Source organism: Trichosurus vulpecula, chromosome 1, assembly GCF_011100635.1.
Source record: "Trichosurus vulpecula isolate mTriVul1 chromosome 1, mTriVul1.pri, whole genome shotgun sequence".
Lineage (NCBI taxonomy): Eukaryota > Metazoa > Chordata > Mammalia > Diprotodontia > Phalangeridae > Trichosurus > Trichosurus vulpecula.
Genome location: NC_050573.1, coordinates 378,000,309 through 378,027,964, shown reverse-complemented (window position 1 = coordinate 378,027,964; position 27,656 = coordinate 378,000,309). Strand labels below are relative to the sequence as shown.

Genomic DNA, 27,656 nt, shown 5'->3' with positions numbered 1-27,656 from the left:
CTTCATCTAAGGCCAGCCCTGTAGCTAGCAGTCAAGGAATGAATGAATGAAAAGGTATTTATTAAGTGCCTACTATGTACTTAACTTAGGGGTACAAATAGAGTTTAAAAATCTTTTTTTTAAGCCCTTTCAGGAATTCTTGTTGGACTTGTATCCAATTCACAATTTTCTTTGAGTTACTTGTAGTTATTTTGACATTGTTGTCTTCTTCTGAATTTGTCTTGGTCTTCCCTAAGGCTATAGTAGCTTTTTATGGTCAGGTGGTGGTGGTGGTGGTGGTGCTTTGCTCATTTTCCCCAACTGTTTCTTGATTTTTAACTTTATGTTACAGTTGGGCTCTGCTCCCGGGTTGTGGGCAGTGGGGGAGGACTGTTTTCAGCTTCAGGATTTTTGTGCTGCTGTTTTCACAGCTAGTTCTGGGAGTCAGTAAGTTTTGGGCGCTTCTAAGATAATATGATTTGGGGAGAAGTGTGGTCACTGCTCTATCGGTCTGTGTCCTGATCTTTACTCAGGAAGGCCCACTGCTCCCCTGCAGCCATGAGTGTTAGTGCTCTTTGCCCCAGAACTGCATACAGGCAATGAAACAGGGTCCTGTACCTAGTGCCAGTAAAGGGAACCCTATAATCTCTTTGTGAGTAGCTAACTGACAGCCCCTTCCCCTTTACCATCTCTGGGCTGAGAGCTCCCAAAGCTGCTGCTGCCACTGTCACAGCCACCTCCAAGGCCCCCTGCTGCTGCTGCATTATTTTAAAGAGGTTTGAAAGAGAATGTTGGGAGAGTTCAGCTGGGTTGCTTTCTCTACTCTGCCATCTTGTCTCTGTCTAGGGTTACAAACAGAAAAGGAACCAGTCTATATGATCAAGGAGCTCACAATCTAATGAGGAAGACCATAAATAAGAAAAGTCAGCTGCAAATCAGATAGAAAGGCCTCATGGCATTTGGGTGTAGCAGCAAAACACATATAAGGCATCTTTATGTAATTTCCACTGACAACATTAAATTTGTTTCTCTGAAATCTAGCTTCCGACTTCATCATTCAACTGATCTGAAATTGTTCTCTCTGAAGTTACTAATGATGATTCCTTAATTTCCATACCTAATGACCTTTTCTCAGTCTTCATTCTCCCCTACCTCTCTGCAGTCACACGACCCATAGACCACCCTCTTCTCCTTGATACCCTCTCCTCTCTACTTTTTTATAACACGCCTCTCTCCTAGTTCTCTGACCTCTCTGATCACTCCTCTGTCTTCTTTGCCACCTTTGCTGCTATCAAGGCTCTATCCCAGGCTCTCTTCTCTTTATCTATACTTTTTCACTTGGTTATCTCATCAGCTCCCATGGATTCAATTATTGTCTCTATTCAGCTGACTCTTGGGTCTATTTGTCCAGTCCTAACCTCTTTAGACACCTCCAGTCTCACATCCCAACTGCCTATTAGAACTGGATATCCCACAGGTCCAAAACTGAAGTCATTCTCTTTCCCCCCAAACCATCTCCTCTTCTTAACTCCCTTGTTCCCATCAAAGGCACTGCCATCCTCCCAGTTGCCCAGGCTTGCTAGGTGTTGTTCTCAACTCCTCACTCTCCCTCATATCCCACATCCAATCAGTTGTCAAGTCCTATTACTTCTACTCACATAACATCTCTACCTCCTGGCTGCCCCCAAGTCTCATTGAACATCCCACCTTCTGCAGGCTGACCTTCCCAATCCTCCTTACTCTTAGTGCGTTCCCTCTGAGATTTCCTCCAATTTATCCTACAAGTATCTTCTTTGTACATACTGCATGCTGTCTTCCTCATTAGCCTGGGAGCTCTAAGGACTTATTTTTTAACCTTTCTTTGTATCTCCGACATTTAGCATAGTGCCTGGCACATGGTAGACACTTAAATAAATGGTAGATGACTGACTGATGCTGAACCATTGAATAGAACAGAAAACTTTGGCAACAGGAACTTTCTTCTCTATGTCATCAGAAGCTGTGACTGTAGCCCCTGCAGAAGCAGTTGCCAGGCCACATCTCTATAGGGGTTGCTACCTGGGGTGAAGGCTGCGAGATCTAGGCTGGAAGTAGAACTGAGGGTTTGAACAGATAATTGGAGCTTATATACCCACTGATGACAACTGGTCAGCCATTGGTGTTGGCGAGGGTGAGGAAGCAGTGACTGAACCCCTCAGTGATAGCTTTGGAGCCTACACTGAGAGTAGGGTTGGTGGTCTGCGAGACCCTGCTGTCCCCAAGGCTCTTTGGTTTAGAGTTTTTCTTCATTGGGGCTACAGCAAAGGTGATAATAAGGTAATGGTGGTGATTTGACATGATAATACCTGCTATCTCCTGCCTCTTCCTTTGGGTGCCTTGATGCTTCAGCTGGGCTGGTTTGCCTACTTGTATCTGACATTTATTTAATACTTTAAGATCAACAAAAAATTTTGCTTTTATTATGTCATTTGATCCTCAAAACAGTCCTATGATATAGATGGTTGTACTGTTCAGTCATTTTCAGTTGTATCCAGCTCTTTGTGACCTCATTTGGCGTTTTCTTGGCAAAGATACTGGCATGGTTTGCCATTTCCTTCTCCAGCTCATTTTATAGATGAAGAAACTGAGGCAAACAGGGTTAAGTGACTTGCTCAGGGTCACACAGCTAGAAAGTGTCTGGGGTCAGATTTGAACTCAGATCTCCAGGCCTGGCATTCTATGCACTGTGTCACCTTGCTCCCCATGATATAGGTAATAATATTTGCACTATGTGATATAGGTACACAGTGTAAACACTATTTTTGTTGTTCAGTTGTTTCAGTCCTGTCTGACTCTCCGTGACACTATTTGGGGTTTTCTTGGCAAAGATACTGGAGCCGTTTTGCCATTTCTTTCTCTAATTCACTTTACAGATGAGGAAACTGAGGCAAACAGGGCCAAATGACTTTCTCAGGGTCACACAACTAGTAAGTGTCTGAGACCACATTTGAACTCATGAAGATGTCTTCCTGATTCCAAGCCTGGTGTTCTATTCACCTAGCTGCCCTTTGTATTTATTAACTTTCCAATGAAAATACTGTCTCCTCTCCAAAATGATGGCATTTTGTTTCCAGGCTCAGCCCTTATCTTTGCAAAGATAAGGCAGCATTCTTTCTCACTGTGATAACAAAGTAAGATAAACCACCTGCTTAAGATAGAGAGAAACTCCGTAGTGAGATTCCCACATGCAGAGAATGACCTGGGGATGGCTATTTCACTTGGAGTCATGGGCTCAGAGGCAGTAGAGCAGTCAAAGAACCTTCGAGGTTATTGGTGACTTGTCTAGTATTATCATCTTAGTTCTGTAGCTCTTCCCAGCCAGAAGGCCCACCAAGCATACCATGGGGAGGCATAAATCATGGCAGGCTGGTGAGCCATTGCTGAGTTTTGGCTCCTGTTTCCTTAGCCGTATGGCAGTAGGCAGTAGCTCATGTGCTCAGTAATTAGAGCAGGGGTGGGGAATCTGCAGCCTTGAGACCACACGTGGCCTTCAAGGTCCTTGGCTATGGCCTTTTGGCTGAGTCCAAGTTTTACAGAACAAATTCTTTTATTAAGGGTTTTCTTGGAGGAATTTTATTATTTTATTAAGAATATATTAAGGGGATCTGTGAAGTTTGGATTCAGTCAGAGGACCACACTTCAGGACCTAGCAGGCCAGGTGTGGCCTTGAGGCTGCAGGTTCCCCACCTCTGGGTTAGAACATGGTGCCAAATGAACCAGCGTGGGGTGGGTATTGTAGAAAGAGCACTGACTTGGTGGGAGACCTGGAGTTGAGTGCCTGTTTTGCTACAAGACACAGGACAAGTCAAATGAGTTCAAATCTGGCCTCAGACATTTACTAGCTAGCATGACCCTGGGAAAGTCACTTAATCCTGTTTGCATTAGTTTCCTCATCTATAAAATGAGCTGGAGAAGGAAATGGAAAACTACTCCAGTATCTTTGACAAGAAAACCCCTAATGGAGTCACCACGAATTGGACACGACTGAAAAATGAGTGAACTGCAACAAAAATACAAACATATACAAAGCAGTGAAATAGAAAGTAGTTTAGGAGGGATGGGGGGGAGGTGCAGGGATCAGAAGAGGTCCTTGAGTCTCACCTTAAAGAAAGAGAGAGACTCTGTGAGGCAGAAGTAAGGAGGGAGGGCATTCTAGTCATGGAGCACAGCCAGTACAAAGGTCCAAAGGTAGGAGATTGAACAGCAAGAAGGCTAGTTTGGCCAGATCACAGACCATGAGAGAGGGAGTAGATCAGGGCCATATTGTGAAGGACTTTAAAAGCTAAAGAAAGAATGTATATGTTTAAAGCCACTGGAGTTAATGGAATAGAGGAGGCCCAAAGTCAAATCTGCCTTGGGCTGAGCACATAGTAGGTATTCAATAAATACTTGTTGATTGGATAAATAATTACAGCTCCATCTGTCTTCTCCAAAATAATGAAAGTTCCCTGAGGCCAAGTGGTATTGTTTTTGTCTTTGTAGCCCTACCTTCCAGTAAAGTGTCTGGCACAGCTTTTTCTCAGCATCTTCACTTAGATCTGGAACTGGACCAGAGGCTCAGAGGTCAGCTAGTCCAACTCCTTTGTCTTACAGATTGTAGAAACTGAGGCTTGGGGAGATTAAGTGATACAGCCCATGTTACAAAAGTAGTAAGTTCCAGAAGGAGATTTGAGCACAAGTCCTCTGATTCCAGAAGTATGTTCTTCCTACTAAACTATATTGCACTCCAGTTCTCAGTCCTAGGAGCATTATTTTTTATTCCTTTCTGGAGTACCTCCAGTTTTTACATCCCTTGTACCATTCCAGTAAGAAATTTCAATGCTTACTACTTAATTACAAATTATTTTGGAAAATATGGAGCTAAATACCTTTTTGCCCTTTTTCTGAGCATGGTAGACATTATATAGGCACATATATGTATGTATATATTATATTACACAATAGCATATGTTATATACATTTTATATAAATATATAATGTATATGTGTATAAATAATATTGGAACATAAAATGTACATGTGTGTATATACATACATACACATGTGTACATATGGCTTTTGCAGGAAATTGTGCTTTTGGCAGCAGATTTATAAACAGCATGGTCCAGAACCAAGACTATCACTGTTAATCATGGTCCCCAGGTATCCTTTTGCCAAAGTGACCTCACAGCAACATCAACCTTCCCTGACAATTTGCACAATTTTAGTCTTCTGAGGAAATCAAAGGGCAAAGAGGGATTAGTTACCAAGTCAGGTCAAGACAACAAACATTTATTATGCATTGACAAACAAAAAAGTCTCTGTTCACAAGGAGCTTACTGTCAAATGAGGGAAAATGACACATAAGAGGGACCTGAAAGGGGAGGGGGAGGTACCTGCACAAGAATATGGTGGCAAAGTCCAGAGAATGAAGGATAGTTGGTGTGAGCCCTTCTTCAAAATGGAGGTTTGGGGGAACTCATCAGTGGGAGAAGGGCACCACAGAGGCAAAAGGTTAGACTAGAGATCATTAGCAGAAATTCCAGATTCATTGAAAGAGACTCATGGGAAAAGGGACTTCAGAGGTCATTTAATCTAATCCATACCCAAATCATGAATCTTTTCTACAAGATTCCTGGTACAGACCAGCCCCTACTTGAAGCTCTTCAGTGAGGGAGATTTCATTAAGGTTTGAGGCCACAAGTGATATGTAAACATAAGCTATTATTATCATTTTCTCGCAAGGCTAATAAATATTATTGTTGTTCAGTCACGTCAGCCTCTTCATGACCCTGTGGACCGCAGAACACAAATTCTGTCCATAGTTTTCTTGGTAAAGATACTAGAGTAGTTTGTGATTTTCTTTTCCAGCTCATTTTTTACAGATGAGGAAACTGGGGCAAACAGGGTCAAATGACTTGCCCAGTGTCACATAGCTAGTAAGTGTCAGAGGCAGGATTTCAGCTTAGATCTTCCTGATGCCAGTCCCAGTGCTCTATCTGCTGAACTGCCTGGCTGCCTCCTAAATAAACAAAAATTCCACTTTGGAGCAGCTCTGAATCCTAGAAAGTTCTTCCTTCTATTGAGCCAAAACCTACCTTATAAAATACATTGAGTGTTCCTTGTTCTCCCCACTGAGGCCAAACAGAACACATTTACTGTCTCTTCCAAATGACAATCTTTCAGATACTTGAAGACAGACCTTATATTTCCCCCCTCCGATGTTCCATCTTTTCTTTTTCTTAAATTTTATTTATTTTATTTTTAATTTATGAAACAAAACAAGTATTTCCATAACATAGTGGAATAAAAAAGATGATTGCACATAAAATTGCAAATCTATCATATACACCTTGCTGTTCCTTTTAAATATACAATAAAATTATCATGTAAATTTCTTTTTTTTCCTTCCCTTCCTTTCCCCCCACCCCACCCTAGAGATGGCCGTCTTTAGACACAAATATGAAAGCATTCATATATACTTCAGCTGAAGCTATTCAGCGTATGTTTTTGTATGACATGGTTTAGTGTCTTCACCATCCTTATCACCCCAGATTGTCAATGCCTCCCCCAAAATGTGGTGCTCATGGGTGAGCATGGGATTTTAGATTGTGATCAGAGTTGATTGGGACTATGACCTGTCCCTGTGACACTCTATCTCCTTTAACACTGGCTAAAACTGTGTAAGCTTTTACAGTTTCCGTGTGTCACGTTGACTTACATTGGACTTCAGTTCACCCAAACTTCAGATCATCTTTGCATAAATTGCTTGTCAGCCACATATTTCTCATCATATACTCATGAAGGTGATTGAAAAAACAACTAAATTATAGAACTACAAATGTATTATTAGTTAAAAATTTGATCTTATTTTGAGCCTTTTGAGATCTTTTTATGTCTTGATTCTTTCATAAATATAGTGATGATCTCTTCCAGCTTTGTGCCATCTTTAAATCTGATTAGCATACCTTCTTTGCATACATCTAAGTCATTGTTAAGAGTGTTAACTAATGCTGGGCCAAGGACAGACCCCTGAGACATGCCATTAAGAGACTTTTACTTAAGTTGACATCATATCATTGATGACTGAGTTCAAACAACTCTGAAACCACCTGACTGTATCTTCCTCAAGGCTACATCACTCTGTCTCGTCTACAAAAACTAGGATGAAAGAATTTGTCACAGGCAGAATGAGAGACTTTATGAAAAGCTTTGCTAAAATCCAGGTTGACTATGTCATATTTCTGCAGTCTGGTATTCTAGAAATGAGGCTGGCTTGGCATGACTTTTCATGACACAGTCGTGCTAACTCTTAGTAATCACTGACTCCCTTTCTAAATGCTTAGCTAACACCCCTATAATAATACATTCCAGAAATTTGCCAGGCATCAATGTCAGCCTCATGGGCCTGTAATTTACAGGCACCACCTTCTTCCCTTTCTTGAAAATTAGGACCTTTGCCCATCTCCAGTCCTGTCCCACCTCCCCCATTCTTCACAATTTTTCAAGGGCTGACTGAGAACGGCTCCACAATCATTACGTGTGTGTATGTACATGTCTGTATATATAATATACATACATGTATCTGTGTATATGTTACATACATACGTACACATGCACACAACACATTGAAAGCAGCTAGGTTCTTCTTTTGTTTTTTAAACACCTTCTCACTTAACTTGGTTTTCAACTCCTTGTTAACCATTTTTGTTATATTCTTCCCAGTCTGAGAACCATTCTCTTGGTAGAGGAAACAGAAACAAAGTAAGTTCTCAATAGTTCTGACTTCTCTTCATCATCCATTGTCATGAAGCTATTCATCTCAAGCAGCTGCCTTATTCTTTCTTTGATCTTCCTCTTTCTATCAACATAGCAAAAAACCAAAACCAAAACCAAAAAAAGCCCTTTTTGTTGTTCTTTGCATCACCAGCCGTGGCTTATTTTGAGCTTTAGCCCTGCAGATTCTCTTTTTATAGGACCATGTAATAATTTTGTATTCATTATTCATATATATATATATACATATATGTATATATGTATATATATACACACATACGTGTGTGTGTGTATAGTGGAATTTAGCTACATATGCCTATACTAAAAGATGTCTGTGTTTATATACACATATATGTCTATATATATACATATATATAGCCTTATTACATCTTCCTACCTTCTAATTAGTTTATTATTTTACTTCTTGAGGTTAGTCTATGCCTCCCCACATGTGATGCCATATCCCTTGGGGACTCCAGTCTCCATTTTGAAGACTATTGCTCTGTAAATGTCCACTGATAGCACTGATTGAACAATCCGTTTGCGTAAAACCCAGTGCCAGGGCCAATGTGGGGTAAAAGGCAGATAATAAGCAAATACAAGTCACAATCCCTGCCCTCAGGTTTCTTTAGGCAAGGGTGGGGAAACTTCGGCCTCCTAGGTCCTTGTTTGTGGTCTTTGGACTGAATCCAAGTTTTACAGAAAAAAAATCCTTTTATTAAGAGGATTTGTTCTGTGAAGTTTGGATTCATTCAAAGGGCCACCCTTGAGGACCTAGAGGGCCACCTGTGGAAGGCCGCAGGTTCCCCAACCCCTGCCTGGTATCTATATGAGGGAAGTAATACTAGTATGGTGCATTTTGAAGGGATGCAATGTAAGGAAACTAACCGAACTAGAGAGAGAGTCAGTGAGCAAGGCCTCCTAGAAGAGACGAGTCTTGAGCTCTATTTTGAAAGAGGTGAGAGATGTGGATTGGTCTAGCAGGGAGTCTGAGTAGACAAGGGGAAGGAAAAGAAAAAGCTTTAAGCCAAGTGCTAGAGTCCTCTCCATCCAAGTGGATTTCTGAAGTCAAGCCAGGAACACGTGCTTTGTGTATGGAGGAGCCATCATCTTTATAGGACTAGCAGAGGAAAACTCCTGGTCACTCAGCTGATAGCACATAGAACCTTGGAGGGCCTCAGTCTCCCACCTGGGACTACCTAACAGCTTTGTTCAATCAGTTCCCTTTCTATCACAATTGAAAAGGAGTTGATGAGATCTCCCTTGCTGAGGAATTAATATTGATCAATATATCTCAGGGCATTTTCATTTTCAATGACACCTCTTGAAAACCACAGGGAAAGTCTAATGGAAGTTTTAAGCATGAGACAAACTGAGGTGGGGGTTCAGAAGAGATAGTTTTGAAAATAAGACTTTTCTGATTTAAAAAAACCCAACAACAGCAAATCTTGTAGGCAGTCATCCACTTAATCTATGCTTGCTGCTGGCCCCATTCTTCAATCTGAACCACTATCTTGTTAACTCCCTTGAAATCCAAGCTGGTAATTTCTGCTGATGCATTTCCTTCTCCAGGTATCCTTGCTTTTCTGAGATTATCTCTTGCTGTCCCAAGTATGAGACAGGTAGTGCCTAAAGTCCAGTCCCTGCTCTGCTACTGACTTCCCTGGACATTCCTGGGCATGGCCACTTGCCCGCCTTAGGTTTTTAGTTTCTCTGCCCATAAGATGGGCTCATTCAAATTGTATTTTGCTCCGGAATCCCAGGAAATCAATGGAGCGACCATCACAAGGTTGACCTTTCTTGGAGGCAAAATAGACATCAACTGACGTGGTATGATTTGGAGACATCAGTTCTCTACTGAAATGTCAAAAATACTCTTTGTATCTCTCCTCTTAGTGAGGTCTCTGAGTGCTTGTCCAGGTTTTCCTTAAAGGCCCTAAACCCTTGGATCCATGGAATCTTCAAAGGATCTTAGTGGCCCTGGAGTGAAAGGAAAGAAAAGGCAAGTATAGAAGAAGGATTGGAGTTCTTAAAAGGGGAACTGGAGAGCACAAAAGACAAAGTTTTCATTCTTCGCTCTGAATAACTGTGGGACTTTTTGTTGTCTTTTGTTTTGGAGTGTTTCTCAGTACTAAGGCAATCGAGTGCCTTTGGGTCTTGCCTTTGTTTCAATCAAGAGTCTTTGATTGAATCAGGAGTCTTTGATGACCTGCTTAAGTCACAGGAAGGCTTAGGTCACATGGGTTTGAGTCACTAGCATCTACCACAGTTCCTGGCACATGGTGGGTGCTTAATCAATGCTTGTTGATTGATTGACAGCAAAGAGTCAGCACTGCACCTTGGTGTTTGCTGTACAATGCTCAGTCTCATCAGTGAAATCATCCCTGCCTGCTTAGGATGGCAGAGGTGGGAAATATCTGAAAGTGTCCTATCTTCTTGGGAAAGAGGATCTTTTCTCAAAAGGAAGAAAACCTGGTAAAAGCCACCCAGAAAGGCCTCATTAAGGAGCCTCAAGCTGGGCTGACCCTGGGGAGTTGGTGTTGCAATTTCATTTCTTTTCCAGAAGGTAGATTTTTCTTTTGTTTGAAGAGTGAGCAAATTTACTGTCAAATCAATGTCAAAATAACCTTACCCAAAGTACTCTTCTTGCTTTCTTCTTCATTACACACACACACACACACATACACACACACACACACACACGGTGGTGCCAACCCTTGGAAACTCTCGAAAGTTTCTCTTCTCTCCTCCCTTTACACCTCCTCTTTGACCTTTAAAATTTGCTATTTAAGCTTTTTGGGGATGCTACTGTATGATTCATGTCTGTTCCCCAACATTTGCTTAGAGCAGGGATACTTCACTTTTTTGTGTCCTGGACCCCTTTGGCAGTCTTGCGAAGCCATGGACTCCTCACAATCATGTTTTTTTTTTTTTAATGCATAAAGTAAATTACATAGGATTGCACAGGAAAGCAATTGTAATGAAATACAGTTATCGAAATATTTTTTAAAAGTTCAGACTCTAGGTAAGCCCTAGAGTATAAACTTCATGAAGACAGAAGCCAATGTCTTGTTTAATGTTGGTATCCTCTAGCATCTAGCAGTCAGCTGCATACACTTAATATTGGTCAGAATGAATGGACCAGGAATGTCTTCATCTTTCTGTGAAAGCCCATCAATCAGCCCAAAACAAAGCAATTTTTCCAAGGGCATAAAGGGTCCAACTAGACTGGTGGGAAGGGAAGTCAAAAGATAATTAAATTACTAACAATAACATTCTCAAAGTTCAAAAACAAGTTAATAAAATTATTTGATTGAAAATTCAGTAAAAGCTGTTTTTAAAATAAACAATTATTTTTGTTCTCCACCCCTTTTTTACTCAACAAAAATGTTTTGTTCAGCTTAAACGTTCAATCACGTTGTCCTCTGTCTCTTAGGCAGGACCCCTCTTGCCAGCGAGCTTTCTACAGAAAAGAGCTAACATTTCTTTCTTGCAGCCTGCCTCCCAGGCCTATGAATCTCTGGGAAGGTTTCACAGGTGGCAGAACCTAGGTCTGCTGACTCCAAATTCCATGCTTTTTCCATTGCATCATGCCACTTGGCATTAATTCTTTAAGTTCCTGTTGTTTTCTCCTATGTATACATTATGTCCTATACCCTAAATGATTTCTTCCTATATCTTTGCCTGTTGAAAGCTTCCCCTTCCTTGAAAGCTTTTCCTTCAAGGTGGCACTTGTGCAACCTCTTCCATGAAGTCCTCTCTGATTCTATCTTACCCTCCCCCTCAATGACCCTTTCTACCTTGAATTTGACATGAGTCTTGTTCTGACCTCTGCATTTATCATATTATAGCTTATATATTATTATAACGACATAATATTATACTATTATTTCCTCCATTTCTTTCCTCCACATCATGGCACGGAAGTTACCTGGGTTCGATCTTGAAGGTGAAGCCAGGACAGTACAAGTTCAGGCATGTCCTACCAACCTGAAATGACTTTGAGTAGAGACCCAGTGATGGACTGTATGGTCCTCTGAGGACCAACTTAATTAGGTTAGAAGAGAAATCACCTGAAGGTTGGCTGCAAGCTGATGAACTCTCTAGTCACAACTCTCAAAGACCATCTTCAATATTAGAAGAGTTTGTGATTCTGATCTGTGTTGGCAGAGGGAGTATTCACACCAATGACATCACCCATCCTTGGTCTTTGCCCTTTTTTTCCTTCAACAAAAGTGTGTTTTATTGTTTCATCTACTACTAGATGATAAGCTCTTTGAGGGCAGGGACTGCACATCATTTATTATTCTCTATCTCCCAATTCCTAGAACATTGTATTGCACGTAGTAGGCACTTTAAAAATTTTGTTGAATGAATGAACAAATGAAAGTAAAGAAGAGGCATGTATGGTATGTAAGAAAGGTAGAGCAATTACCTTCATCTTCCAAGGTTCTCAGGGACTGAGAAGCAACTAGACAGACGAACTTATATTGTAGTTCAATGAAATGTTCCTCGTACACTGTGCAATGCAAATTACAGTGCTATTGACAGCCACACACTCAGGGGTCTGCAGACAACCTTAGAGCTGTGAAAAATTGGTCTGTTTTCTCAACCATGCCCGACAAATAGCAGCTGTATTTCAGATTCTCCACAATGACTTGCAAAGTTCAATAATGCTGCCTTTGTGGCTCTTCAGGCGGGGACAGCACCCGTAGGCTCTCTAGTAGCTTCAGCCAGCTCACTCCAACAGGCAAAGGTTAAGATGGCTGACTCTGATTACAATCTCTTTACCAAGATCATCAGAGGCTTGGATCTCAGCTCAGCTTGCTTTAGGCCAGACAAATGGGCTACTTCTGATGATTCTTAGAGACTCTCTCCCCAAAGGGAGCCATGAACACTAGAGCTGGAAGGAGTTTGAAAGCTTTACAATCTTCTTCCCCGACACCCATTCTATAGACTAATAGCCTGAGGTTGAGAGAGGAACAAACTTGCCTGAAGTCACACAGCTAGGAGGTGGGCCTCTGTGAAGGAAAGGAAGATGGTTGAAGGGAAGAGGAGGGAGGGTAAATTTGATTCCCAGTCCCATCCCACAGGGTTATTTCCCGGCTGGCATCTAAACTACATTGATGTGAGGGACAACTCCCGGGATGAGACATTTCGCTTCCCGTGTGAACGCTGGCTATCAAAGAGCGAGGAGGACAGACAGACGGTCCGAGACTTGCGCTGCGCCAACAATGAGATCCTGGAGGAGATGGAGGAAACCAGTAAGTCTAGAAGCCGGAGAAGCCCCAGGAAGAGTTGGGAAGTGGGGGGTGTTCTCCCTCTTTCATTTTCCTTATGTCCATGTCTCAGAGCTTCCATTCATCCTTCCTGCCCCGCCACCCTGCAACCTAAGCAGCTGGTACTATTACACTGTTCCCTTGATACCTAAAAACTCCAAATGCCACACCTTTCCTCTACCCTCATTAAAACCAACCTACTCTCTGTGCTATCCCTATCTGTGAAGTTCCAGGTGATTCACTAGGTAAATTAGCCCCCTCAAAGGCATTACCTCCCAGGAACATAGTTGCATTATCACAGGGGCCAACAATGCCTTAACTCAAAGGCATTGATCCATAATGGTGGAAATTCAGATACCAGTCCTGGGAGAGAGATTGTAGAGGAAAAGAAGGTTTCTTCAGGTGCCTCTGAAACCATCTTAATGTAGAAAACCATATTCTCTCTCTGCATGTAGGGGGATCCTGAGTTAGCCTTTGGACAGAGGTGCTAACCATAGGATTTACTCCCCCAAGAGACCTTGAGACAGGCAGGAGGCATGTCACAAGTGGTAGAAATTTTAGGTGGCCAATGAGAGCAGATCTTGTGGACAGACTGCAGTCCAGCAGCATTCCTCCAACCCTACCTTGGGTAAGTCCACTTATTCTATCTAGAGTCCTGTCTAGGGCTCTCTATCACCACCCTGTATAGAGCAGGAACTCAGAAGTCAACAGGGGCCTCAAGTCAGTGACGTAGCCCCTGGGGGTGTCAGGTAAAGAGGCTCAAAGTTCTTTGGCTTAGAGCAGGAAAGGAAAACAATTGTTAAGACTTATCCTTTAGCCTACCTTGGTGCCCACTGGGATGGGTGGGTAGGTTTAGATTTACAAGTCAGAAGTCAGAGATCATATTTCTGAGGCGGAAAAACCACTTGAGTAGCACCAGTAAAGTGCTGTTGACTGCTCATGGTCATGAATCATGGAAATTAAACAAACGGCAAGAAAACACCATAGATCAGGCTAGTCCTCTCTCCAGGGGCTGAGCTGGGTTGTTTGGCATGAAACTATCTCTGCTTCGTTTTCATGTCAGGGATTTTAGTCCCTTCCTGTGGCAGGCAGCTGCTTCACAGCCTAAAACATTAGAACTGTAAGGAACCTTAGCGATCATCTTGTTCAACCCCTTCACTTTACAGATAAAGAAACTGAGACTTCGAGAGGACTAACTTTAGGTCACACAGCTAGTAGTCTTAAGCAACTACTTCTCTTGCCAAGAGGAATTTTTTTTAAATTTCTTCTTCCCTGGGCAACATAACATAGGGGAAAGAGTTTTGGACTTGAGTCAGAAAGTCTGGGTTCCAGGCCTGGCTCTGTCATGAACTCCATAGTTGTATGACATGGGTCAGCTTACTCTCTGGAACAGCTTCTCTATCCATAAAATGGGGATAAAAATCCTATTTCACAAGGTTAATGTGGGAATAAAAAGCAATCTTATATACAGGGCATATACAGTTTAAACTATACTTAAATGCAGTTTAAGACTGCATTAATGAATATTGATGGAAAAATTTTAAATAAAATACTAGCAAGGAGACTACAGCAATAGATTACAAAGATCATATACTATGATCAGGTGGGATTTATGCCAGGAATTCAGGGCTGGTTCAATATTAGGAAAACTATCAGCATAACTGACAATACCAATAACAATAACAACAGAAATCATACGATTATCTCAATAGATGCAGAAAAAGCTTTCGACAAAATACAATTCTCATTCCTATTAAAAATACTAGAAAACACAGAAATAAGTGGAACTTTCCTTAAAATGATAAGTAGTAGCCATCTAAAACTATCAGCAAGCATTATTGATAACAAGGATGAGCTGGAAGCCTTCCCACTAAGATCAGGGCGAAGCAAGGATGCCCATTGTCAACACTATAATTCAATATAGTACTAGAAATGTTGGCTATAGCAATAAGAGAAGAAAAAGAAATTGAAGGTATTAAAATAGGCAATGAGGAAACAAAACTATCATTCTTTGCAGATGACATGATGGTATACTTAGAGACTCCTAGAGAATCAATTAAAAACTAGTTAAAATAATTAACAACTTCAACAAACTCATAGGATATAAAATAAATTCACATAAATCATTAGCATTTCTGTATATTAACAATTCCCAGTAGCAAGAGATAGAAAGAGAAATTCTATTTAAAATAACCATAGATGATACAAATACTTGCATCTACCTGCCAAGACAAATACAAGTACAAGACACTTTTTCCACACAAAAAAAGTCAGATCTAAACAATTTTGTTGTTGTCGAATCAGTCCAACTCACTGTGACCCCATTTGGGGTTTTCTTGGCAAAGATACTGGAGTTGTTTTTCATTTCCTTGTCCAGCTCATTTGACAGATGAGGTACTGAGCCAAACAGAGTTAAGTGACACAGTGACACAGGTAGTAAATTTCTGAGGGCAGATTTGAACTCATGAAGAAAAGGCTTCCTGATTCCAAGCCCAGGGCTCTATCCACTGTGCAAAGTGAAGTGAGCGAATCCAGGAGAACATTGTATACAGTGACAGCAATATTGTATGATGATCAACTTCAAATGGCTTAGCTATTCTCAGCAATAAAATGATCCAAGACAATTCTGAATGATGAAAAATGTTATCCACCTCCAGAGAAAGAACGGATGGAGTCTGAATGCAGATCAAAGCATACTTTTTCTTTTAAACTTTCTTTTTCTTTTGTTTATTTTTTTGGTCTGTATTTTCTTTCACAACATAATATGGAAATGTTTTGTGTGACTGCATGTATGTAGGCTATATCAAATTGCTTGCCTGCTGAAGGAGGGGGAAGGGATCCAGGAAAGGAGAGAATTTAGAACTCAAATTTTTTAGAAATGAATATTTAAATTTTTTATGTGTAATCAGAAAAACAATTTTAACTGAGATAAGACTTTAGGGACCCCACCCCTTTAGAAAGTGCTTTGTTTCTACAAAGTGCAGAGAAATATCTGCTCTAGGTACTCACAGTAGCAGCAGCAGCATGCAATGGAAAGAGTAAAGGATTTAGAACCAGGGACCTTGGTTAGATTCCCAGCTCTACCCTTCACAAGTTGTGTGACCTTAGGCCACTCAATTCCCTTCTCTGGGCTTCTGCATTCTCCTCTACAGAATGAGGAGAACTAGATGATCTCTAAGGTTACATCCAGCAGTAACACTCAGTGATTCTATTGTTCCTTCTGCTAAAAGAATATGGACCTGGAGAATCAAGCTATGTGGTTAAAAAAAGGAGCTGGTTCAGACCCCTTCTTGTATATTTCTGTGTGAGGATCAAAATTGTCCAACCAACAATGAAAGAAACTTGAGTCAGAGCTCTGAGCCAATGACACTTTATTAAAAAGTTCCATGGTCCCCTCTAATGAAGTAAACCTCAGATCTTCCTCACAATCTGAAATGCCCCCTTCTTCTAGGACCTTGTTTTAATAGTTTTCCAAATATTCAAAAGAGGCATAGTGAAATACACAATCTTGTTGATTGATAGACCTTGCTCTTGCAGGCCAAAAATGATTTATAAGGGGGAGGGCATAACAGGTTGGGTGAAGTATGGGGCATCTTCACTGACTCAGTGGTCATAATATGGTCACTTGCTCATGTTGGACAAGAGAGAGAGGTCCAGAGGTACAAAAATAAGTTGGGGGACCTTCTGAAGCATCAAGGCATCCCTCCCATGCTGGGCTTGGACATTGAATTTGGATAAAACAGGATGGAAATATCTTTGTCAGTGTCCTAATGTTTCCACAAGTGAGCCTCGATTTGGTAAACAAGCAGTGAACATTACATTACAGTTTGAGGCCCACTATAAGAACCTATCTATCCCTATATTATTTATGTAGAATATCAAAATGATTAATGCTGATAGGAATAGAATAGGAGCCCGAATGAATTATTTCTCACAACTGTTGGGACCTTCTGCCCTCCACCTTCCTACCCACCCCTTTTTGTCGCTGCTTACCCAGTTATATTTCACATGAATGATGAATGGTCACAGTGGTGAAATATGAGACAGAGATTTAGGCTTATGTCAGTGTGACTTGGAAAACCAGGCTCTTGGAAACACCTTCCCCACTTACTCCATCCCTCCATTCTTCATACCTCCTCCAGGCAGGCCTCTCTACTGCACTTGATCTCAGATTGCCTCACTGATTACATGGTGAAGAAATCATTACAATAAACAGAATGACAATTATTACTTAATTATCCCCTGAATCTTTAGGGGATACTGGGTCTTTCCATCATGGGGTCTATTTCTAGTCTCTTAGCCCAGTAATTAACCTCAGCTCCCCCTACCCCCATGCTCCCCCCTCCTCAGAGGTGAGGATGAGGCCAAGGAGACACGGGCTGTTCTGCCAGATCCCCACTTATGGGCAGCTGCCTCCTCTCTCCTAATGTGTGGCTTTTGTCCTTTATTGCAGCTTATGAGATCGTCATAGAAACCGGCGATTCAGATACCAGGGAGAATGCCTGGATCGTTCTGGAAGGAAGAAAGGACCGATCCAAAGAATTTCTCATTGAAAACAGCCCTAGGCATAGAGTGTTTAGAAAGTAGGGGAGGCCTATGGATGGGGTGGGGGTGGAGTGGGGAGAGAAGGAAGGGAGGGAAGAGGAGAGAATAAGAAAAACAGATTTAAGAACAGCCAGGTGTCATGCTGTCCTCTTGTCTTTAATGGTATGGAGCATGGAGAGGGGGGAGGGGGATGGGCAGCTTTGAGTGTCTGGTTCTAGGACACAGATTAACAAAGTGTTCACCAGTCTCTTCTGGGTTGCCAGCACACTAGGCACTATGGGAGATAAAAGACAATGAAAAGGCATGATCTCTCCCCTCCAAGAGGTTAGCTTCATGGAGGTGAGAGGCAGGGTGGGGTAGGAGAGTGTTGGATTTAGAGCTCCCATGACCTGAGCTTAAATCCTGCCTCTGACATTCACTAGCCACCGTGGGCAGGTTACCTCACTGCTCAGAGCCTCAACATCTTCATCTGTAAGATGGGCATAAGAAAACTTGGGTTCTCACAGGGTTCTTGAGAGGCTCAGATGAGATAACACAGGTAAAGTGCTTTGCAGTTTTGAAAGCACTCATATAAATCATCAGTTAATAATATTTTTATTTCATAAGGATTTGTCCAAAAAGCATTCTTTGATTTTATTCTCTAACATAGCCCCTTATGCCTGAGGACCTTTAAGTCCTTTAAGTCTAGGTTATCCAAGATCAATCTTAAAATTAATCTTAAAAGCTGTTTAGGTAACATTCTGTCACTATTTTTGTTTTAATGACTCCCTCCCCAATGCCCATAGGATAAAGCCCAGGCTACTTGTTCTATCATGCAATGCCCCATCACCCTTTGGCCCCAAGTTTTATTTTTGATCTTTCCAACCTTTCATCATCCTACTGTCCAGTGAGGCTGGATGCCATCCCACTCCTATAGTCTGTGTGCATCCCCATTTCCATGACTTGGCTCATCTTATTTCCCCCCGTCCCCTTCCTGCCATCCAAGTCCTACCTCTCAGCCAAGGATACAATCCCACCTTCTTCACAGAGCCTTCCCTGAACAGCTCAGTCTTTAGTGGTCTCTCCGTGGCCTGAATTCCTAGAAACACCTACTGACTTTGCCAAACTTTCAGCCTTAACATAGACAGAACTGTGTGGTTTTTTAATTATTCCACCTGTGGTAGTTTTGCCTCCCTAACTAAAATATAACCCAAATGAGTGAAGGAATTATTTCTTACTCTTTGCATCCCCTAGTGCCTAGTTTTAGTGTTTCACATATGGTAGACACTCAATAAATATTCTTTGAATGAATGGATAAATAAAATAGGCAAGATAATAGATGGATGGATGGATGGATGGATGGATGGATGGATGGATGGATGGAAGAGCTAGGTGTGGGAAGGCGCACTGAACATACCTCTTTGTTTCTTACAGGGGCGCCACCGACAAATTTGAATTTGACAGCACCTATGTGGGTGACATAGCAGCACTGTGTTTGTGGCACATGCCCAGAGAAGGGCAGAGGATGCCTCCCAGGGAGATACTCTGGCACGTGAAGACCATCACCATCACAGAGCTGGAGTTCAACAATGTGTATGTAACTTTCTGCCTTGGCCAAGAAACTAGGAAAGGTTGAGGTGGGACTTCCCAACCAGAAAGGTATAGACTACTGAGGTGGCTTGGAATCTTCTGCCTCATTTGGCTATGGGCAAAGCTGGGTTGGTGTCATGGGCACAACCTTGGGAAGTTGGGTGAAGGAGGAACCAGGTCATCTAGGAAGCATCCTATGAGGGCACTGGGGAATAGGAAAAGCATTGAAAGGAAATACCAAGGCAATATATCAAAATGAATCACAGAGTCATAGAACATCCGAGTTGGAAGAGTACTTAGAAGTTTTTTGTCCAAACTTCTACCCAGTTGCAGAAACCTTCTGACAGAATGTCATCATTGATCCAGTAACAGGAAGCTCCCAGCCTCCAGAGGCAGTCTGTACCATTTTTTTGACTGTTCTGGTTGTTAGTGTTAACAAAACTTGAAATGTAGTTTAGACTGGACCAGTCTCTAACCTATGAATGCCCGGAGCTGCACAAAGCAGGCCAGAGACAGGAGTATTGGGAAACAAGCAGTGATTTAATTAACTACTTTCAGAGTGAGGGATACTCTCCGTGCTAGAGTAAAGGCACAGCCTATATACATAAATCACAAGTGTGAAAGAGAGGGAAAGCAGACTACAAAACAATCATTTCCAAGGCGTGAGTGGTTTCCCTCGACAAGCTCATGAGTGCAGGACAATACAAGCGTTCTGGAGTCTTGTGGGAACAGTGCTGTTTCAAGTCCTAGAGTCATTACTTTGTGGGGCACAGGACCAGAGTTCTGTGACCAGAACAGGTTCTACAATCTTTGATTCACTTCACTTAAGGTACACAGGCATAGGAATATAGTGATTGTGAGAGCACTGTCAAGGGTTTGATTGATTATTTCAAACTGCATTGTGAGTTTCTGACTCCCAAGCCTGAGTCTCCTGAGAAAAAGGAAGCTCTGAGACATCTAAATTATTAGTATATTCATTATATGTATCATTTCAACTAATATGAAAATCGTAATTTCCTTCACATTAGAAATTCTCCTTTTTACTGAATCAGTCTGTATCCTTGTAACTTCCACCCTTTCTTCCTAATTTTACCCTCTGGAACTACTGAAAACAAGCTTGTCTCTTTTGCCACACGTAACAGCCCTTCAGATAGATATTTGAAGAGAGTCAATATGTGCCCCCACCCCCAGTTTTCTCTTCTCCATCCTAAACATCTTTCAAGCATTCTTCTCATTAGAGGGTTTCTGGACCCATCACTACCCTGGTCACTCTCCTCTTGATTCACATTCCATCTTGTTACTTTTCTTATTTAAAAGTAGTGTCCAGAAGGGTTATCCTAATCCAGATATGGACTAAGCAGCACCCTCATTCTGGACACTGTACCTTTGCTGATATAATCTTCTATTTAGATGATAAACTTCTTGAAAGCAGAGACTATCACAGCTAACTTTGTATCCATGGTGCCATGCTAATGAGAGGCACTTATATATTTGACCCGAACTGAATTAAAAGGTCACATTATCTTTGGGGGTAGACATATCATATTAAAATATATGGAGCTTTGCAGCCCAATGAAAGCCCTAAATGTTCTACATGAACTGCTATTAAGCTAAGTCTTCCCTCAACCTGGCACTTGTGCCATTGACTTTTTAAACCAAAGTACAAGATTTTACATCTATCTTGATTACCTTTCTATTGAGAAGCAAGATAGAAATTTCTCATGTTCTAGGCGAACTTCTAAGACTACCGGTTGTAAAGAAGGTGCTGACTAGCACTTCGCACAATGCTTAGCACCAAATGGGTACTTCATAAATGTGTATTGATTGAACGGTTGATTGACTTGCATTAATATAGTGAGTTTCCTCACCCAGGAGTTCCTGGTGTCAGTAAAATCACAGATCTAGCTAGTTCCCATCCCTAACTTTCTACCCCACACAAATGGACTTAAGCAGTTTTTGTTGCATATCTCTTGTTAGTTTTAGCCCATCATTCCAGTCTAGTGAGATCTTTAGGCCTTGAGTTCTGGCTGTCAGTGTATTAGCTCTCTGTTCCAACAATGTGTCATCCCATAAAGTTGACAAGATTGCTCTTTATGCCTTCAGCCAAACTGATGCTAAAAACATAAGTAGGACAGTACCCTTTTACAGGCCACCGGAGCCTTCTCTACAAATTGATATTCATCCCCTAATAATACACAATTCACTCTCTAAGTGGTTCAAACCAACTCTGAATCCACCTAACTCTACTCTCATATAACTCACACCTCTCCATCTCATCCACAAAGCTATGTGGGAGACTTTGTCACATGCCTCACTGAAACCAAGAGCATTGGATTTGGAATCAGGAGAGGCCTGGCTTCCAATCCTGCCTCAGATGCTTACAATCTATGTGATATTGGACAACTCATTCAACCATTCTGAGCCTTGGTTTCCTGATCTATACAATGGGGATAATAGTACCTACCTCACAGGAATGTTGCGAAGATCAAATAAGAAAATATCTGCAAAGTGATTTCAAAATCCTAAATCTATATAATGCCAGTTTCTAGTATTTTTATATTCTTTGATAATATTTCCCATCTACCAGTTTAATTCAATTCGGTTAACACTGACTTGAGTTCCTAATACATAAAACTACTGTCTTAGGCACAATCTAGTAATTCAATTAAAAAGCCAAGGGAACTTAGTTTGACAATGACTTTTTTCTTCTATGGAAACTAAGTTGCCTCCTGATTATCTTTCTATTTAATAATCTCCTCTAGAATTTTACCTGGGATCAAATTCAAGTTCGCTGGCCCAGTTTCCCAAAATCGACCTTCCTTATCTTTTTGAAAGTTGATCCGACATTTACTCATTCCCATTTCCCTGATGCCTCCTCCCTGTTTTCTACAGTTTCTTAGAACTTAACCAGAGTAGTCCTGTGATCATACCTACAAGTTCTTCCTACATTCTGGGACATAATTCATCTAAATGAGTTAACCTTGTTGAGATCTGAACTCATTTATGAGGAGCTCTCTTAAAAGATCTTTATCTATCTTGGTAATAATGATGTTGGACATTTATAGTGCTTTAAAGTTTACAAAGCCCTTTACAGCGGATTGAGGGCCACTACAGAAATCCAGCCTATTTGAGTTCAAGACCCCTGCCAGAGGATATTGTCTGGGTGACCTTAAGCTAGCCATTTAACTTCTTAGCACCTCAGGCAACCCTTTAAAGATGGTTCCTTGCCAATCTACATTGGTAAAGGGCATTTTCCTCACTTTCCTCCCTTTCACCAATGAGGTTCACAGGTCTAGAATCCGGTCCCCACCAAGAAGGGGCTTAAATCCATTAGCTTAGAAAAGCATTTCTTATATGTGAATATATATTCATATATATATTTATATATATATATATATAATATACATATATATTTCTTATGGCTGTGCTAAACCCTGGGTATACAAATTCAAGCAGCATGAAAGACAGTCTCTGTTCTCAAAGAGCTTACAGTCTAATAGAGAAGACAGCACATAAAAGAGAGCTGGAAGTTGAGAGAGGGAGGTACCTATTGGTTGTGGGAAAAAAGTTCAGGGGCTGAGCCCAATAACAAGCAAGTAAGGCTGACATGGGTAACTCCTCCAATGGAGGTTCCAGGACCGAACTCAACAACTAGAGGAGGAAGCTGAAGGAACATTATCTCATTTCAGCCTCACAACAATCCTATGAAACATAATTATCCCCATTTTACAGATGGAGAAACTGAGTGTTTTACTCACAGTCACACCACAAGTAAATATCAGAGGAAGGATCTGAACCCAAGTCTTCCTAATTCCAAGTCTAGAACTCTTACCACAACTGATTACAGCCTTTCAATTAAGGAATTGGCTCTACCTCATTCCTGTACTTTGGGCTTCAATTCATAGGAATAATAGATTTAGAGGCTTAAGGGACCTCAGAAATCATCTAGTTTGACTCCATCATTTTATAGGGTAGAGAGTGGTTGTGACCTATTTGAGGTCATACATAGTCCTTTTTACCATCCTGCATCACACTGCCTCCCAGCTTCCTCTTAACCAACGCAATAGTCCCGGTGTTTTTTTTATTTTGATCAGACTGTACCTGGAGGATTAAGTCCAAGGCTGAGAGTCTCCTGTGAAGGATATTGATAAGCTAGAAAGCGTCTAGAGGAAGGTGACCAGGTTAGTGAGAGGCCTGGAGCCCATGCTAACATAAGGAATCGTTGTGTTGCTGTTCGAGGACCATAGTATCCTACCTTAATAAGAACAACTGCTCACTTGTATGTTCAAGCTATAAGGACTACACTGTGTCAGGCCAGAACCTGCCTTGAACATTTGGCACAATGGCCCTGTGGTTCAGGAAGATCACCCCCACCCCCACCTCCCAATGCCCAGAGATCTTGACATGGGTTTGTAGTATATAATGATCAAAACCAATGAGCTCTGTGTGTCAAATCCTAGGAATGGGACTGGGAAAGATGCCCCATCAAGCCAAAGGCCATAGCTCTATAGATCCATAAGAAGGACTGGAACGAGCAGGGCACCAAAAGGCAGACTATCTCCTGGTTATTACTAATTCTGAGCTTGGAAAGCAAATATCTTGATTTTGCCAGAAGACAAGAGGGGATGAGATAATAGAGGCACATCTCTGCCCATGTATAGACCAGGAGAATCTACTTTTAACTTGCCATGAGTTAGTATATAAAGGATAGACATCTGGACTACAGAAGAAAGGCTCCCTAGATATCCTCTCCCTCCCCAAATACCATGGGTGGGGAGACTGGGTGGCCCAAGTTTGATAGTTTGAATTTGTCTGTTTTGAGTAGGGGAACAGAAAGAAGTCTACTCAATAAAAACCATCAAGGTAACTTGAAGGGCAGAGCAGGTACCAATCCAGGTATCAGAAACAGCCCAATATACCATTAAAGAAGTGAGTCAATTACAAAACAGATTCTAACAACATTGCTCCTAGCCCCAACTTCTGGGCCAAGAAAAAGTACGTCTTCCACACAACAGCTCTGTAGATAGATAGATAGATCGATAGATACATAGATAGATAGATGGATAGACAGACAGACAGATGGACGGATGGACGGATGGACGGACGGACGGATGGACGGATGGATGGATGGATGGATGGATGGATGGATGGATGGATGGATGGATAGACGGATAGACAGATGGACGGAAGGACAGATAGATAGATAGATAGATAGATAGATAGATAGATAGATAGATAGATGGATATGCAGATAAACGGATAGAGACAGAGAAAGGGTGAAAGAGAGAAAAGAGAAATAGAGAGTTCACACATTTATTAGGCACTGATAGTTAAAGGAACTGGAGAAGGGAAGACTTAGAGGTTAAGTAATAGGTAGGCAGTTAGAAGAGTAGTTGATAGAGTACTAGATCGTAGATTCAAGAATATCTGAATTCAAATCATTCTTCGTTAACTTACTGGCTGTGTGACTTAACTTCTCAGCCTCAGTTTCCTTCTCTGTAAAAAGAAAAAAAAGGATAATAATAGCATCTGCCTCTCAGAGTTGTAAGCACCAAGTCAGATAATATATCTAAAGTGCTTTGCCAAACCTAAAGTACTATATAAATGCTAGCTGTTATTGTTATTAGCTATCACGGTAGGGAGAGATCAGTGAGGGTCGGAGTAGTCAGCTAAGACATCGAAGAAGAGGTACTGAACTCCATTCTCAAGCTTGCCACCTTAAAACAGAAGAGATATAGCATCTGGGCAAATGTAAGCCAAAAAAAGGCTCCTTTGCAGCTGCTATGACACCTGGAATGTAGAGCTCCTAGTCTGAGTGTGGTAAAGTGAGGAGGTAAAAGATCAAAAAGGCAAGTGGGGAAGTACCACTCATTTCTGCCAAGCCTTGGGTTTTTCATTGTCCTAGAGATTCACCCTAGAGAACACCTTTCACAGCTCTGTTGGAGACTCAAGGAGTCCTAGAATGTTAGAGCTAAAAGGAACACTACAGACCGGGTGGGCAGTGGTAGAGTGGAAAGTTACACTGCTTACTTTGTTATAAACATTTTAAACATATAGGTTCTTTTCCTTTTCCCCTAATTATCATTGGAAATAGACCAAGTAGTGATATTGCTGGGTCAAAAGGGTATAGGTAGTTTAATAACTCTTTGGACACAATTCCAGATTGCTCTCCAAAATGGTTGAATCAATTCACAATTCCACCAACAGTGAATTATTGTCCCAATTTTTCCATATCCCTTCCAACATTTCCCCTCTGATAGGTGTAAAATGATATCTCAAGGTTATTTTAATTTGCATTTCTCTAATCACTGATGATTTAGAGCACTTTTTCACATGACTATAAATTGTTTTGATTTCTTCATTGGAAAACTGCCTGTTCATATCCTTTGATCATTTATCAACTGGGGAATGACTCGTATTCTTATGGATTTGACAAAGTTCTTTACATATTTTAGAAATGAGACCTTTATGTTCCTACCACCCCCATTCAAATACAACTCTACATGGGAAGGGGAGGAGGGAGGAGAAATCTGTTTGTATGCTTTAAGCAGCATCTGTTCTGCTGCAAAAGTTCTAAGATGACTTTTTGATAGAGATATATCTTTAAATATATTGAGCATCTTTTTTTTAACATGGCTAACACGGAAATATGTTTTGCATTACCTCACATGTATAACAGATCATATTGCTTCCCTAAGTACGGGAGGGGTGAGAGGGAGAGAATTTGGAACTCAACATTTTTTTAAAAAAATTAATGTTAAAAATGTTTAAATTATAATTGAGAAAAAACAAAAATAAAAAATAAATGAGACCTTTATCTGATAAACTGTCCATAGAAATTTTTCCCCAATTTTCTGCTTTCTCTGTGATCTTGTCTACATTTGTTTTATTTATACAAAACCTTTTTAATTTAATGTAATCAAAATTATCTATTTTGCACCTAACTCTGCTACCTCTTGTTTATTCATAAATTGTTCACCTATCCATAAGTCTGATAAGTAATATGTTCCATGTTTTTCTAATTTTCTTGTAAAATCTCTCTATATCTGGATCTTACTTCTTCACGTACTAGCCTGGTGACTCTGGGCAAGTGCTTTTAGCCCCTCTGAGGATCCTTCATTTTCCTCCTATCTCTCACGTGGGAGAAATGTTAGTCCGGCTTCCTCAGTCAATTAGTGCCAGAGACAAGACCAGAACTCAGGACTCCTGACTCTTCTGCAAAAGGAGAAAAATCTGAACTAGTGTAATCTATCTGAATTTTATAGATAACGAAAATGGGACTTAGAGACGTGAAGTGACTTGCCCAAGGTTATGCAGCTAATCACTGGCAAAGCCAGGATCTTAGAACACAGTTCTTCAGATTCATGGTTTAGGGCACTTCTGCCCCACTCTGACGATACCACAGATCAAGTTTCTAGCCTCTCCCTGGTGAATTAATCAGCACCCAAAGGGAGTCTACACCTTTGAAATGCAGCTTCAATATTTTGGTATTTGCCAGTGATAACTCCAGTGTACGTGTTAACTTCTAGTCAGCGCAGACTAAGTGATTCAGGACTTTTCCTCCCTAAGTCTCTGTGAGGTGGCCTTGTAGGATCCAGAAATGTGTTCAAATATAACAGCAGTTCATTTGTGAAGCAACCTTTCGCCTAGGCAGCTAGGTGCCTCGATATTAGAATGAGGAAGAACCGAGTTCAAATTCTGCTCAATCACTTTCTAGCTGAGCCAGGGCAAATCTTTTAATTTCTCTCAATACTGCTCTCATCATCTGTAAAATGGGGATCAAATTAATTATTAATAGCTTTGCTATTAACAAAGCTATCATCCACTCATACGCACGCATGCATGTACCTGCATATTTAGCTTTCTGTGACCCCCATCCCAAGAATACTGCATTAGGGATTCCTGCCCTGACAAGGCCAGGTGGAGGGAGGCAGAACTAGCCTGGAAGTCAGGAGTCCTGGGTTCTAGTCTCAGTTCTACCATTCAGTGTCACCTGATCTTGGGAAATTTACTTCAGCTTCCCGGTCTCAGTTTCCTCTTCAGTACAATGGGTGAATTGGACCTCGAAGGTCTCTTGTAGCTCTAATGTTCCGTGATTCTCGCGTTCAGTTCCCTGGGAGGGAGCATAAATACCCGCCATGGCTGGGAGGGTGAGATGGGAGGATCATTTGGAAATCATTTACATGATTACAAATGAAGTGCATCGCTGAGAGCCCCACAGCATTCAAACCTCACTAGACTGTTGCCAGTTCTAATTCCAGACATGCTGTTGGTGGGTTCCGTGTAGATTGCCGGGGGCCATGGCAGTAACTGAAACCATGCATCTCTCAGCATCTGCTCCAAATATTTTCAGCAGCTTGCTGCTGGGAACGGAGGAGGAGGGCTCCCGGCCTGGGCACGCCCCCTTTCTCTTGCTCACCCAGCCAAATCTGGCATGCTTTGGTCTCTTCTCGCTGCTCTTTCTGCTCCGATCTCTACTCCCTATAGAGCA

At 41.4% G+C, this 27,656-nt stretch overlaps 1 protein-coding gene across 1 annotated transcript in view; it reads left to right on the top strand.

Moving 5' to 3' along the window:
- Positions 1-27,656, top strand: part of LOXHD1 (lipoxygenase homology domains 1) — a 235,433-nt gene that overhangs the window by 204,774 nt on the left and 3,003 nt on the right. The window contains exons 27-29 of the mRNA XM_036746173.1: positions 12,866-13,036; positions 17,505-17,634; positions 19,010-19,168. Of these exons, the coding sequence (XP_036602068.1) occupies positions 12,866-13,036; positions 17,505-17,634; positions 19,010-19,168 (460 nt within the window). The remainder of the gene's footprint in view (positions 1-12,865; positions 13,037-17,504; positions 17,635-19,009; positions 19,169-27,656) is intronic.